This window comes from Mus caroli, unplaced genomic scaffold (assembly GCF_978045245.1).
Source record: "Mus caroli unplaced genomic scaffold, Mus_caroli_1 scaffold_11, whole genome shotgun sequence".
In the NCBI taxonomy this organism is placed as follows: domain Eukaryota; kingdom Metazoa; phylum Chordata; class Mammalia; order Rodentia; family Muridae; genus Mus; species Mus caroli.
In genome coordinates, this window is record NW_028227266.1 from 23,977,890 (window position 1) to 23,993,528 (window position 15,639).

The 15,639-nt window shown below is 39.8% G+C and overlaps 1 protein-coding gene across 1 annotated transcript in view; it reads right to left on the minus strand.

Moving 5' to 3' along the window:
* Window positions 1–15,639, minus strand: part of LOC110301776 (beta-galactosidase-1-like protein 3) — a 42,667-nt gene that overhangs the window by 25,010 nt on the left and 2,018 nt on the right. The window contains exons 4-9 of the mRNA XM_021172421.2: window positions 11,649–11,717; window positions 10,555–10,650; window positions 9,299–9,407; window positions 7,270–7,362; window positions 3,337–3,418; window positions 2,353–2,417 (exon numbers count right to left, since the gene is read on the minus strand). Of these exons, the coding sequence (XP_021028080.1) occupies window positions 2,353–2,417; window positions 3,337–3,418; window positions 7,270–7,362; window positions 9,299–9,407; window positions 10,555–10,650; window positions 11,649–11,717 (514 nt within the window). The remainder of the gene's footprint in view (window positions 1–2,352; window positions 2,418–3,336; window positions 3,419–7,269; window positions 7,363–9,298; window positions 9,408–10,554; window positions 10,651–11,648; window positions 11,718–15,639) is intronic.

A 15,639-nucleotide genomic window follows, 5' to 3' on the forward strand; every position in this document is an offset into this window, starting at 1 on the left:
AATAAAAGAACCTCTAGGGGAATAACCATGCCTGACCTCAAGCTGTACTACAGAGCAATTGTGATAAAAAAAAAAAAAAAAAAAAAAAAACTGCATGGTACTGGTACAATGACAGACAGGTAGATCAATGGAATAGAATTGAAGACCCAGAAATGAACCCACACACCTATGGTTACTTGATCTTTGACAAGAGAGCTAAAACCATCCAGTGGAAAAAAAGACAGCATTTTCAACAAATGGTGCTGGCACAACTGGCGGTTATCATGTAGAAGAATGCGAATTGATCCATTCTTATCTCCTTGTACAAAGCTCAAGTCTAAGTGGATCAAAGACCTCCACATAAACCCAGGGACAATGCAATTTATAGAGGAGAAACTGGGGAAAAGCCTCGAAGATATGGGCACAAGGGAAAAATTCCTAAACAGAACAGCAATGGCCTATGCTGTAAGATCAAGAACTGACAAATGGGACCTCATAAAATTGCAAAGCTTCTTTAGGGCAAAAGATACTGTCAATAAGATGAAAATGCCACCAACAGATTGGGAAAGGTTCTTTACCAATCTTAAATCTGATATGGGTCTAATATCCAATATGTACAAATTGCTCAGGAAGCTGAACTCCAGAAATTCAAATAACCCTATTAAAAATGGGGTACAGAGCTAAACAAAGAATTCTCAACTGAGGAATACCAACAGGCTGAGAAGCACTTGAAAAAATGTTCAACATCCTTAATCATCAGGGAAATGCAAATCATAACAACCCTGAGATTCCACCTCACACCAGTCAGAATGGCTAGGATCAAAAAGTCAGGTGACAGCAGGTGCTGGCGAGGATGTGGAGAAAGAGGAACACTCCTCCATTGTTGGTGGGATTGCAAGCTTGTACAACTACTCTGGAAATCCGTCTGGAGGTTCCTCAGAAAACTGGACATAGTACTACCGGAAGATCCTGCAATACCTCTACTGGGCATACACCCAGAAGATGTTCCAACTGGTAATAAGGACACTTGTTCCACTATGTTCATAGAAGCCCTATTTATAATAACTAGAACCTGGAAAGAACCCAGATGTCCCTCAACAGAGGAATGGATACAGAAAATGTGGTACCTTTACACAATGGAGTACTACTCAGCTATTAAAAACAATGAATTTATGAAATTCTTAAACATATCTGGAGGATATCATCCTGAGTGAGGTAACCCAATCACAAAAGAAATCACTTATGCACTCACTGATAAGTGAATATTAGCCCAGAAACCTAGAATACCCAAGATACAATTTGCAAAACACAAGAAACTCAAGAAGAAGGAAGACCAACACGTGAATACTTCATTCCTCCCTAGAATATGGAATAAAATACCCATGAAAGGAGTTACAGAGACAAATTTTGAGCTAAGACAAAAGGATGGACCATCCAACAACTGTCTCACCTGGGGGTCCATCCCATAATCAGCCACCAAACCCAGACACTATTGCATATGCCAACAAGATTTTGCTGACAGGACCCTTATATAGCTGCCTCTTGTGAGGTTATGCCAGTGCCTGGCAAACACAGAAGTGGATGCTCACAGTCATCTATATGATGGAACACAGGGCCCCCAATGGAGGTGCTAGGGAAAGTACCCAAGGAGCTAAAGGAGTCTGCAACCCTATAGGTGGAACAACAATATCAACTAATCAGTACCCCCCAGAGCTCGTGTCTCTAGCTGCATATGTAGCAGAAGATGGCCTAGTCGGCCATCATTGGGAAGAGAGGCCCCTTGGTCTTGCAAACTTTATATGCCCCAGTACAGGGGAACGCCAGGGCCAAAAAGTGGGAGTGAGTGGGTAGGGGAGCAAGGCAGGGGGAGGGTATTTGGGACTTTTGAGATAGCATTTTAAATTTAAATAAAGAAAATGTCTAAAAAAATATATATACACCCATTTCCTTCCAATTCTTGAATACACCTGTAATCCACCAATATCTCTTCTGGGTTTTCAGTATGGCAACAAGCACAGAATCCCAACATTCTAGTCAAAGCACCAACAGATGAGAACAAGCTTCCCACTGGCCGACTCCCTAACTGTGTCTTCTGAGAGGAAGGATGTCATTTGCTCCCCCATGATATATTCATTTCTCATCTGACATAAGTCCCTCATGCTTTTCAGAGTAATCTCACTAACATAACCCATCAATGGAGATGATGGTTAAAGTTTCTTTTCACCATTTCTCACCAAGTGGCTTTGAACCCCACCAAGGTTCAGGGTAAAATGGTTATATCTGTATCACCTCCTGTGTTCTTTAACATCAGTTTCATAGTTAACGAGATCTTGAGAAAAGACAAATAAAACTCTATGTTGCTTAAAATCTTACCTGCATTTTATGAAGCTTAATAAAGGAATCCTTAGTAAATGAATTCATATTGATAGTAGTCAATGCTGTAGAGAAAGAAGTACTTCTGAAACATTCTGACAAAGATCATCAGAAACTTGGGGTGTGGGTGGAAACAGGATGAGTAAAAGTAGTAACAAGATGCTGTTTGTAACCCATTTTGGAAAACACAAAGGACTGCCATAACTATTGCCAAATCATCTATGCAGGAACACTATCTTTTTTAATTTAACCACACTTTGTACAAATAGGTGGACCAAGGCAAGGCAGCTAACATAACAATGCCTAGAAACTAAAGGAAAGTTTCTGATCCCAGTTTTAAAACTTTCCAAGGTATGGTAATAGGATCAAAGCTATACACCCCCCCCAAAAAAAAATAAAATAAAATGAAAGCAGTTCACAATAGCTACCTATATGCACTAAAGATCACCTCATCATGTTTTCTGGACCAAACCACATGCTCATATCTTGGTAATTTCCCATACTATTATCACTTTGGGGTTCAACTAAACTCTTTGGGATCTTCCAAGTATCTACCTTGAGTAGACTAAGATTTATGATGCCAGAACTGAGAATGTAGCCATATACTGTGTGTCATTTACATCCATTCTATTGTTCCCTGTGAGACTATCCATGATGATGGGATGTGCAGGGATCTAAACAATGTCCTGCACCAGCCTAGATCCCTACCTATGGAAATTATTTTAAAAATTAAAAGATGTACTCAAAGTGAAGAGCTCCATCAGTGCTCTGTTCAAAGGGGGGGTTGGATCACACATGTGGTGTTTGGACTCTTAGCTTTAATGTTGAACTTCGTTTTGTATTATATCAAATCTCTGGGATTCATTTCAATTGACATGAGAAAGAGGATCATATATGCATCTGGTTCTCTTTGGTACTTTTTTACAGTTTCTATTGGCTGGCTAAGAGCCTTGGTTGTCCTATAAAATGACTATAAATCAGTACCTCCATTGACAGAGCCAATCTGAATTCCATCCTTATCATCTGAGGTCAAGAGGAGCTCTACAATCCCTCTCTTCAGCAAAGCCTGTTAAGAAAATGAATGTTATGAACCCACTTTTCTTTCTCTCATGGGAAAGAACAGATATTGTAAAATTAAATAACACAGACAGTTTGGTTCAGATGGAGATACTGTGAACTACAAAACAGGTATATGCAATGTCTCCCAAATATGCATATGGAAAAAAAGATTGGTACTCAGCATGATGCTTGTGGGAGATGGTAGATACTTTAAAAAGTGGAGAGGCTTTTAGGTCATTGGCAGTATGTTCTGAAAGGAGACTGATGGTGGTCCAATTTCTTTCTCTTTCCTTGCACTACCAGATCAGGAGGTAAGTGGTTTGATTCTCTCTCGATTCGTGTGGTGATATGCATTGTCTTTCAACACAAATCCCACTAGAGATAACCAATCGTGGGCTGGAGTTACAAAGCTATGGGTCAGCATAAGTCTATTCTGCTTATAGGTTAATTATTTCAAGTATCCTTTATTTTTTTTGGTTGGCATATATTCATTATACAGGATAGTAGGTTTCATCATGACTTTTCATACATGCATATGACTACTTTAATTTAAAGTATGTAAGGTATCTGTTGGAGCAGTGTGAAATTGACTAACACAGAAAGGCTCGAATGTAGAATGACCATCTACAATGTAGGCAATGAAGAAATTGTTATGTTAGACTCAGCTTGATGTAGTTCCAGTTGTTGCACTAAAGCAGTGGAGGCCTATGGGCCCTGGCATCCATGGTAAATGAGAGCTGCGTTTCTCAAAGGCCATACTATGGAAGTATATAAATTACAACAAAGAAATAAAAAATATCGAAGACATTTGGTGCTATTATAGTAGTTAAAAACTAGCTCCATTTTAAACTGAGTTTCAGACTAGTATGAGAAGGGGGGATGAAAGAAGAGAGAAGAAGAGAAAAGAAAGGGGAGGGGAGGGGAGTGGAGGGGAGGGGAGGGGAGGGGAGGGGAGGGGAGGGGAGGGGAGGGGAGGGGAGGGAAGGGAAGGGAAGGGAAGGGAAGGGAAGGGAAGGGAAGGGAAGGGAAGGGAAGGGAAGGGAAGGGAAGGGAAGGGAAGGGAAGGGAAGGGAAGGGAAGGGAAGGGAAAAACCCTGGAGTCAGCAGGACCTTATTCTTGCTCTTATGATTGTTGACCACGGGATGTCTAGAACATGGCCCTGAAGTCAGCCCTGTCAACAGCCAAGTTCTGAGAGCAATCTAATGAAGAGACTGAGCTCAGAGCCACTTGGTTTGCTTCCTAAAATTATTCTCCCTTCCTCTTATTATGTAATTGTTATCCTACAATATTAACTAGATGCTCATTCTGCTTCTGTAATCTCACTTAACCACTGCTTGTTCAGGAAAAGAATAAAACAAAAACAAAAAACATAACTCCTCATATAGCAGAAAATCCCAAGTTGAGACACTGGTGATTTGTGCCTTTAAGAACTCCATCACCAGTCTTCTACTTTTGCAGGAGCTCTCAGATTGGCAAAGAAGGCTATTGCCGCAACATTGCTGTAAATAAACCTGTATTTTATGTTTTTAAATTATTATGTCTGTTGATCTCAAATTCTGAATTGTTATCAGGGAGAGGCTAACTTGGTTGGGTCCTAAGAGTACCAATCAACTTCACAAAGCTTAAACTCTGTATGGATTCTATCAACAAAAACAAGAAACCCTACTATATCTGTAGCAAGGGGGAGCTATATTCTGAAAACTCTGCTTGGACCATACAGCCTGGGAATCAGACAGATGTCTCAGAAAGCATGGGGTCTTCCTTGTGTACCTATTATGTTCATGTAGCCACATATAATCATAGACATGAAGTTAAGTGGTAACTATTGATACTAACACTAGTGTTAGTGTTGCTATTGATGTTTAAGATAGGGCTTCCTTCAGAATGGCTAAGATTAAAACCTCAGGTGACAACAGATGCTGGCAAGGATGTGGAGAAAGAGAGACACTCCTCTATTGCTGGTGGGATTTCAAGTTGGTACAAACACTCTGGAAATCAGTTTTGCGGTTCCTCAGAAAAATTGGTACTACCAGAGGATCCAGCAATACCACTCCTGGGCATATACCAGGAAGATCCTCCAACATATAATAAGGATACATGCTCAACTATGTTCATAGCAGCCTTATTTATAATAGCCAGAAGCTGGAAACAACCCAGATATCCCTCAACAGAGGAATGGATACAGAAAATGTGGTTCATTAACACAATGGAGTACTACTCAGCAATTAAAAACAATGAATATATGAAATTCATAGGCAAACGGATGGATATGAAGGTTATCATCCTGAGTGAGGTAACCCAATCACAAAAGAACACACATGATATACACTCACTGATAAGTGGATATTAGCCCAGAAACCTAGAATACCAAGATACAACTTGCAAAACACAAGAAACTCAAGAAGAAGGAAGACCAATGCGTGGATACTTCATTCCTCCCTAGAATAGGGAATAAAATACCCATGGAAGGAGTTACAGAGACAGAGTGTGGAGCAGAGAGTGAAGGAATGACCATCCAGAGTCTGCCCCGCCTAGGGATCCATCCCATATACAACCACCAAACTCAGACACTATTGTGGATGCCAACAAGAGCTTGCTGACAGGAGTCTGATATAACTGCCTCCTGAGAGGCTCTGCCAGTGCCTGACAAATACAGAAGCCATCCATTGGACTGAGCACAGGTTCCCCAATAAAGGAACTAGAGAAAGTACCCAAGGAGCTGAAGCGGTTTGCCAGCCCCATGGGAGGAACAACAATATGAACTAACCAGTACTCCCAGAGCTCCCTGGGACTCATGTCTCTAGCTGCATATGTGCAGAGGATGGCCTAGTAGGTCATGAGTGGAAGAAGAGGCCCTTGGTCCTGTGAAAGTTCTATGCCCCAGTATAGGGGAATGCCAGGGCCAGGAAGCAGGAGTGGGTCGGATGGTGAGCAGGGAAAAGGGGAAAGGGATAGGGGGTTTTTGGAGGGGAAACCATGAAATGGGATAACATTTGAAATTTAAATAAAGAAAATATCTAAATAATAATAAATAAATAAATAAATAAATAATGCACTAAATCTTCTTAAATTTTTTACATGTCTTCTTTAAATACCACCAAATGAGGTTAGAGAGATGACTGTGGTTAAAATCATTTACTGCTATTCCAAAGGACCCAAGTATGGTACCCAGCACACACACTAAGCAGTTCTCAACCTTCTATAACACCAGCTTCAGAGACTCTGACATGCCTTCTGGTTTCCAATGTATTATAAAAGATAGGGCTTCCTATAGCCTAGGCTCCCTTTGAACTTGCTCTGTAACTGAGGATGCTCTTGAGCTCTTGATCCTCCTGCCTCTGCCTCCCACAAGCTGAGATTGCAGGTGTACACGGTCACACCCAGTTTTTTTAAACAATCAAGAAAAATAATATTAGCTGAACAACTATGACTGAGTTCAGGCCATTCATTCCCAATTTCTGTGTTGGAAGTAAACAAAACGTAGATGGATCAGAAAGCTCCTGAAACGGGAGATTCCTAAGGCTCCTCCCCAAAGTTTCATAAGCAGTAACAGCTGCTGTGGAGGGGAGATTATAACAGGTCAGATTACCTGCAAGTCATGTGGCAAGCTCCAAAGATAGCACAGTTTAGCTTTTCAGTGATGCAGCTATCTTTGAACCTCCCATGCTCCTATAAGAAACTCCAATAGACTCACTGATTCACTAAGCTAGCCTTGGGTGGAATCGTTTCTTCATTCTGTCATCAGTATTTTAACAAGTTTGTTCACATCTCTCCAAGAAAAGTCACATGTCACCCACGGAAAGACACAAAATTAAGAAAAAGACATAAAAGTGTAGATGCAAAGCAACGATCCTTACCTTCTTCAAGTAACTCATGTAGTTCTTATCCTTTTGAAATGAACCATATTCATTCTCTACTTGGACAGCAATAACAGGACCACCATGGCGGTACTGAGAAGCAAACACACGACAGTTGAAGGACAATCTTTCTATTGGAGCAAACACCTGGAGTCCAGGATGCTAATAACGACACCAGAACTGATGTGGTGCTTTCTCTCAGATCTGCTGGAGACAGGCATCGTCATTCATCTTTAGGCACACAAGCTCCTGAAGGTGTCTTACCTTTCACAATGTTTTATGGCTATAGGAGCAAGAGTTTATTTTCTATTTCTCATATTCATTAGCTGTGAGCTCTCAATCCCACAAACCCACTTCCATATCTCACTACCCACCTTCCCACCTAATCTATTACATAGGCTTCCTATCCACTCCCACAACCCCTGTGAGCAGGAACTTCACACAGCTCTCTTTTATGTACCTTCCTCTTTGCCTTCTAAACAGACTGGTTTCCATTTTCCCATCGTCATAGAAGCTGCACAGAGCCTGTGCTCAGTAAGAACTAACTGGATGCTATCAGTATCCAAGAAGAAAACAGTTGGTTTCACAGGCCATCAGCATCTCATCCTCAGCTGCAAGGATGACATTTTTAAACACCTTTTTGGAAAATTCCTGAGAATTGGCTATCTTCCCTGTCTCAGGCTATATCAATAAGTTTATTATTTAACTCACAGTCATACTTTTAAGAGACATTTATATTTTACTTATCAAACCAAAGAACATTATAAAAACTGGACAATTGGTGTCTTACAAATTGTATGGCATGATATAAGGACATTAATGTCACGTCTCAGTCTGTGCTGCAGGCTGACTATAAAAATGAAAGACATCATTTTCTTCAAGCATCAGCTATCCTGTAAAGAATGGAGGGGCACAGTGTCTGTGTTTTTCTCACTGGGAGATACCAAACCAGAAACAGTAATCGCATAGATACAAACTGATGCACAAAATCAACCACATCATGTATTATAAACTGAAAACTTCCATGCATAAAGCTGAAAACTTCCAATATCTGTGAATAGAACAAAAGCATGTAAGAATGACAATGTTCAGATATAGTTTCTCAAGTGGCAAGAAAACACCTACAGGGAGTTCTGTGCTTTGTGTTAAAAGAACATGCAAATTTTGGGGGGTTATATAAAAGTATGGTTAAGAAAAATGCTTGTCTCCTAAAGAGACAAATAAAATAGTGTGGGGCATGAGAAGAATTTATTTTACACACACACACATACACACACATTGTAGTATTGCATTTCCCCCAAAATTTACCAGCTAAAATAACAGGAGTAATTTAGAGTAGCCACTATCAATGAGCTGATTAGTGAACTTAGCAGGTATCCGGTACATATAGTCACTTGGAACAACCTTTTGTAGTACCTCTGTTTCATATGATGTCTTTTTCAAAGGTCTGGGGCAAAGCCACAAGGATCAAGTCAAGATTCCATGCTTAACTTGAGGGTCTAGATCTAACTTGTAAGACAATCCATTTGGTAGCCTAGAGCAACTGGGAATTGCCTACTTGGTGGTAAGCCACAAGTATTTCCCCAAAGTAAATGTTGTTAGATCGCATATCTTCTAGCAGACCTTCCACCCATCAGAAATCAGACCAAGCTTTCTTGTACTCTCTGAGACAGAGAATAAAGTATGCTGTGGCAGTCTAAATTACAATCTTACTTTAGTGTTTTCCTGCCTGTGACTCTTGACATACAGGCTAGGTCAAGCTGGTCACTTAGTATGGAGCTCATCTAACCCCTCCAAACACAAAACAATAAAATTTATAATAGTCATAAACTCCCCTGTCTTTTAGAATTGGAAACTCTTCCTTTAAGATGCTATCATGCTGCCTGTGATGCAATGCTAATGCTCTTCTAACTTCAGTGTATGATTTTTCCAACCCTGTTAATAAAGTACTTTCATTTCTACAACACTCCCCCGCCTGCTTTTTTTTTTTTTTTTTTTTTTTTGATGAATTTAGAAAGAACATTTTCACCTGGAGAGGAAGTATTTTGGGAATCAGATGATCAAAATACTTATCGACAGCCTCAATAAAGCCTTTGTTGGTTGTTCTCAGATCTGCCACAGGATTGCGCAGAAGCCAGCTAGGGACAAGAGGCAAAACATTAGTATGTGAAGCAGGAAGCAGGAGACAGGATGGATCTGGCCAGCAGAGCACAACAGATCTCTCTGCTCAGAGCCACCTATAGCTTGTATGTCTCTGTCCACACAATGACCGTAGCACCAGAATGCTCAAACTGTTCAGGGAATCTGTATCACATGGTCCCAGCTCTAATAAGTTAGGCTGAAAGACTGACTCTGGCAATGCTTCCGAGTCCTAGTATTTTTTCCACACTTCCCTTCAGCTCTTTAGAATATGGTCCCTTAGCCCTTTGAATGGTCTCTACTCCTCAGGCACAGGGTCACATTTTCCTCAAATACCTAAGACTTCAGGCAGAATAGTAGTTCCCAGGCCAATCAACTAGGCAGGGAAGGGTCAGGCTCCTGAAGGCATTCAAGCAGAAACTGGTTTCTCCAATACTCCTACAATGTAGGCTCATGATTTTTTCATGTGTCACCTAGTTGTAGCAGAGCCTTATCTTAAAGAAAAGCTTTGTTTTATTTTCTGACCTTAGGAGCAACGAGGCTCACCTAAAAGCAGAGCCTAGAAGGACACGTGTCCAGACACTGAGAAGGATGACAGAAGAGAACCCTGTGCCTCTATCTACTGGACTGAGGGAAGGTGTCATCGTAAAAGAACAAGTCAGAAAAGCAAGAAGACAGAGAAGGAGCTGAGATCTCAGTGTATAGAAAAAGGTCACCTGCCTTCAACCAGAGACACAACTGAGGTCTCTAGAAGAAGCACAGTAGTTGTGATCATATTCCTCTAGAGCCTTGATTCCCTTTCTTTCAGTTCATGAAAAGAATTCACATGTGCATTACACCTTTTCAGTGGAACAACAAGATGGCAAGCCCTGTATTCCTAAATCTGTCTTTATACTGGTCTTAATCGCCACATATTCAATGCACCAAGACCCACATCACCAGTATGCTTCTGAAAAACAGGATGTCAGAGGCATCTAAATCTCCCCCACTCTCCAGATATCATTCCACTATCGGGGCAGGAAGTACAGAGTTCAATTTAAAACAATTAGTGACAGTGACAACTATACTTACTTGCTTGAAAAATTACTTACTGCAAAGTAAAACACCTTACTAAGTCACAACATGGACTCACTCATGGTAGCTCACCTAGGTAATCCACCCAGGTCAATCTCAGCACAGATGTATGGTCCTGGTCGAAGAATCACCCACAGCCCAATAGTCTTAGCAAGCAAAACATAGGCCCTAGAAAGAGAAACAAAGTCAGCCCCTTTCTGGATGGTCCAAAGAGGCTGGGTATAGAGGGAGCCCACAGACACCACAGGGTGTAGAGATGTCATCATCTTCCTTCCCTTTCTCTCTCAACCAGAGGTGAGTTGGGGCGGCTTCTCCTCAAACAAACATTGTAGACATAATGTTTGTGCACTGTGAAAAGATTATACTTGTATTATTCAAATGCTAATTTCTGTGCCCCCATATCTGGTCACAATACTTATTCTGAGAATCTTCTGTCCCGATGTTGTGTAAACATAGCTCCCAAATTATTTTCTGATTAGTCAATAAAGCTAGCTGCTCAGTCAGTGACTGAGTAGGGGACAGAAGAGGGCTGGATCTCCTCCCAGCCAGAAGTTGGAGGGGGTGGGGGAGAGCAGAAGAAGTGAGGATTATCCACGGGGAGAGAGTCCTGGAGTTGGGATAAGAAAACACCTGGAGCGCAGAGTGTCAGGTCAGTACTAAAATTCATGTATCAGGGAATTTGACTGGGAAGTAGCCAGATTAGTTTAGGGGGTTAAAAGACGGTAATACTGCTCAGTCGTTGCACACTTAAAGCTGTAGAAATAAATCTAGTTTCAGTCTCAATTATTTGTGAGCTAGCTAGGTTAAGAGGAAAACTTCATAACACACTTTATTTTTTAAAAAAGAAAAGATTAACAGAATGTATCAGAATGTATCTCTGCCACATGGAGGAGGCCAGAGACCTGTGAGATGGGTCTGCACTAGCTCCAGGCATCACAATGGGGAAAATGGGGGGTCAGAAGCTGCAAGATGAAAAGCCATGACTAGGGAATATCCAAATTCTGGGTTGCAGACCCTGCAAACAACACTTCAGACTCAGGCCCTCTCTGTTCTCAAAGTAGAACTGAGACATACTGAGGGCTTCTCTTCAATCTCCAGTATCTGCACCCCCGCCCCCCAGGAATATCCTCCTTGGGTCAGCTCACAGAGGCAGAAAGACCACATACTCCAAGTCCAGGATTTCAGAGAAGTCAAATTTCCCCCTCTCTTGCTCATGGAGGTTCCATGGGATGTAGCTGGAAGAGGGGACAGAGAAATACAATAAGCATCATATTACCCCCTATTCATACAGTGGCCAGACCAAGCTCCAGTGTATCTCTATGTTGCAGTGAGTTGAAGTTTCCAATGAAAATTAACCTCTGCTATGCAGACAGATCCATGTTTTCCCTATTATCCAATATGTTTCAGTATGCCAATTATTCTAGGTTTCTACAAGTTTATATGTTTTTCTCTCATAGACCTACTCTGTAAAATAACTATCAATCATATAGAGAATGAGAAAAAATAAAAATGTATACAGCTCTTAATAATTATTTCTAAGAATGAATTAAAATAAGAATAGTATTTGTGCAGTGGGAAAATTGAAGTGATAAAAGTGTTGTATGATATTGTGACTGACTGACTTTAAGATGGAGGAATGAAAATGTTGGTCTGTTGAAAATAATACCCATGTATAGTTGTAAACTTGTGAGAACACAATGAGAGTGATAAATGCTACTTATAAGTAACTAAGGAAAATGTATGCAAAAATTTGTTTTCTTTCTTCTTTTTTTTTTTTTTTTTTTTTTTTTTTTTTTTTTTTGGTTTTTTGAGACAGGGTTTCTCTATGTAGCCCTGGCTGTCCTGGAACTCACTCTGTAGAGCAGGCTGGCCTCAAACTCAGAAATCCGCCTGTCTCTGCCTCCCGAGTGCTAGGATTAAAGGTGTGTGCCACCACCCCCGGCTCAAATATTTGTTTTCAGTGTAGATAAGATAAAATTGTTCCTGCAACTAATAGCAAGCAAATATGTTCTTAATTTGCAAATAGATATGCAAATGGAGAGAAAAGATCCATCCAGAAAATACACTATCATGACTTTCTATCCTCTTAGTAACATAGCATTGAGTAAAAAAGAGAAGAGATATCTGAGAGAAAAGATGGATGAATCAGCTTCACAGCCAGAGTTGGGTGAATGAAATGCCTAAGAAGCAAAGACAGCAAAGAGCAAAGGAACGATAAGGATATAGATTTAACTAAACATCAGGATCTGTGTGGGGATGACAGGGAGAGCAAGTGCTTGTCCCACAAGTGTGAGGACCAGAGTGAAAATCTCCAGAACTCATGACTATAAAACCCACATGTGTGTCTCAAGCATCTTTAATCACTATGGTCCTATGGAGAAGAGGGAATCAGGAAAATGCAACTAAAAAGAATCAACAGAGATTATCAAAGGAAATTTCATTTACATTCCAAAAGTCCCATAGTGCCACAAAATTAGAAGGTGACAGCTATAAAAAGATAAAGATGAGAATACACAAATAAAAGGAAACATATCTCCAAGTAGCTAATGGATCAAGAAGAAAAGAAATCAACAAAATGTATAAAATATTTGAAAGAAAATGTCTTTTAAAGCAGCATATTCAACTCGGAAGAAAAGAAGATGTAAGGAGAGGAGATATTAAGTCAAATGACAAGGACATGGGGATTTGTGCGTAACTCAGAAACTGTGAAACAGAAAAGCTAATAGACAGAAATGAGCAACAAGGCTGCAAACTACTTGTTTAAGAAGACTAAAAAGCACAAAATGAGATTTAAAAAGGAAAAAAAAATGGCCCAATTATACAACACAATGTTTAGCTTCTAGTAAGTATAGGACAGAAAAATGGAAAATTTTTAGTCTGAGTAAATCCAAAGTAGAACAGAAAGGGAAAGACATAGACAAATGGGATATACTCGGGAGAAAGAGAAGACATGATTTCATAATTACTGAAAGTCCCTGAATCATCACCTCATAGCTATAGATTACATCACAGGATCTTACAGGTAAACTTTAATGAGCATTCACTGTAAAATTAAGTCCGTATAAATCATTTTCAAAGAATAGAAAAAGATTCATTCTAATACCTTATTTATAAAATTGAGATGAAGTATGTATAAGGGCACACATAAAATTTAAATCAATTTCAGCTATAGCTATAGATGAGCAAATTTATAATACACCTCTACTAAACCAAGTCTACTAGTCAATGGATGCACGTACACTTCTATTTGTCTTATAAGTAGAGTTTATTCAAGGACTCTAGGTGACTAAATATCAGCAAAATTGTAAATGTAAATCACCACTTCAAGAGGAGTGGAAAAAATTATATGATGCCACTAATAGCTCTTAGTAAAACTCAATAATTAGAGGCTGGGAATATAACCCACCAGTAGACTGCTTGCTAGTGCATGCAAGGTTTTTATCACCTGCATTGCAAAAGCTAGAGAAACTCAATTATTTCTGACTTAATCATTAGTGCGTTAAGTGAGCCACGCATCAGTTTGCTGCCTCTCAGCTTCCCATTTTCTTTGGTGGGTTTCAGTAAGTAGGTGTTAAGCTTTGCCACCAAAGCATGGTGGAGGACATACAAGAGGAAAGGTCTCTGATGCTCAAGCCATGTTTGTTGTTTTGCTCTGGCGCTATAGGATGAATGGATGAACAGTGTGTAGACATTTGAGGTCAACTGAAGAGGCAGCTTTCTTTCTTTTTTTTTTTTTTAATGCTCAATATACTATAACTCATGATGACCAATGAAGAATTAAAAAGGCAATGTGAAATTAAGTATTCTCGCATTCATATCACTAATATTATAGATGCAAAACATTATATATATATTTATATATAATGTATATATACAAATGTATTAATGTATATATATATATACACATTATTATATATTAAATGGCATTTTGCTGATAATTTTTGCACTCCTTCTCTTTCCATACATTAGAGATTGAGTTTCACGCAACTGAATTTATCTTTTTATTGATGTTTCTTAATAGATCTTCATGGGTTGATCATGCAAGTAGCAGACTTCTCTAATTAATCAAAAATATAATAAAGAAGTAAAAAACCCAGAAGAGGAAGAGGAAAAGAGAAAGAGAAGGATGAAGAGAGACAAAGGAGAAAAGGGAGAGAAGAAGAGAAAAAGAAAGGGAGGGAGGGAGAGAGCAGGAAAGGAAGGAGAGAGGGAAAGAGGGAGGGAGAGATGGACAGAGGGAAGGAAGGAGGAAACTCATTAGCAGTCTTATCTATGAAACCTTCAGGCTCTAATAGCACCAGTCTAGCAAGATGTGCCCATTGACCCAATAATTGCATGAATGGTAATGGGCTAACCAACTGATCTTTTACTGGATTTGAAGCCTGCTCCATAGGAGGTACCTCATGCCTACCTCTATAAACCTGGGCAGATGGCTAGAAAAATCATAGACTACAGGGAGGAAACTAGTACTATCAGTTTACTCAATAGAAATGTGGTCTACTTTGTTTTGTTTGGGCAGTTTTTTTGTTTTGTTTTTTCCTTTATTGAAAATAATCTCTTCTCACATAATATATCTTAATTGCAGTTTTCCCTCCCTCTACTCCTCCCATTTGTTTCTCATTTTCCATCTGGATTCGCTCCCTTCCTGTCTCTCATTAGAAAAGAAAGGGCTTTTAAAAGATAATAAAATATAACAATATAAAATATAATAAAAGAAAACCAAAAAAAAAAATGGAAAGACAAACTGAAAGAAAAGAGCCCAAGAGACGGCACACAAGTAAAGGACTGCTTGTTTGTACATTCAGGAGTTCCATAAAAAAAAAAAAAAGAACACTAAGCTGTAAGTTAATAAAGTTAACTTCTAAATACTCATGTCTGTATCCATATATTAGTGCTACTCCCAGCTTTCATTGAAGAATTTCTAACTGCAGCAGCTGGTCAAAGTGCTAAGAATAGGGAATGCTGCAGAGCTCAACTCTAAAAGGTTTGCCGGCATCACCCCTCCAAAGCTCAGGAAACTTCACCAGGGAGGAGATGGAACAAGCAGAAGGGTCAAAGGCTGAGCAGGTGTGTGGCAAATGACTTTTTCTGGCTACAACATAGCCATTGCACCCATGAGCTCAGTAGAGCTGTGATCACCTGCACAAGATTGTCACA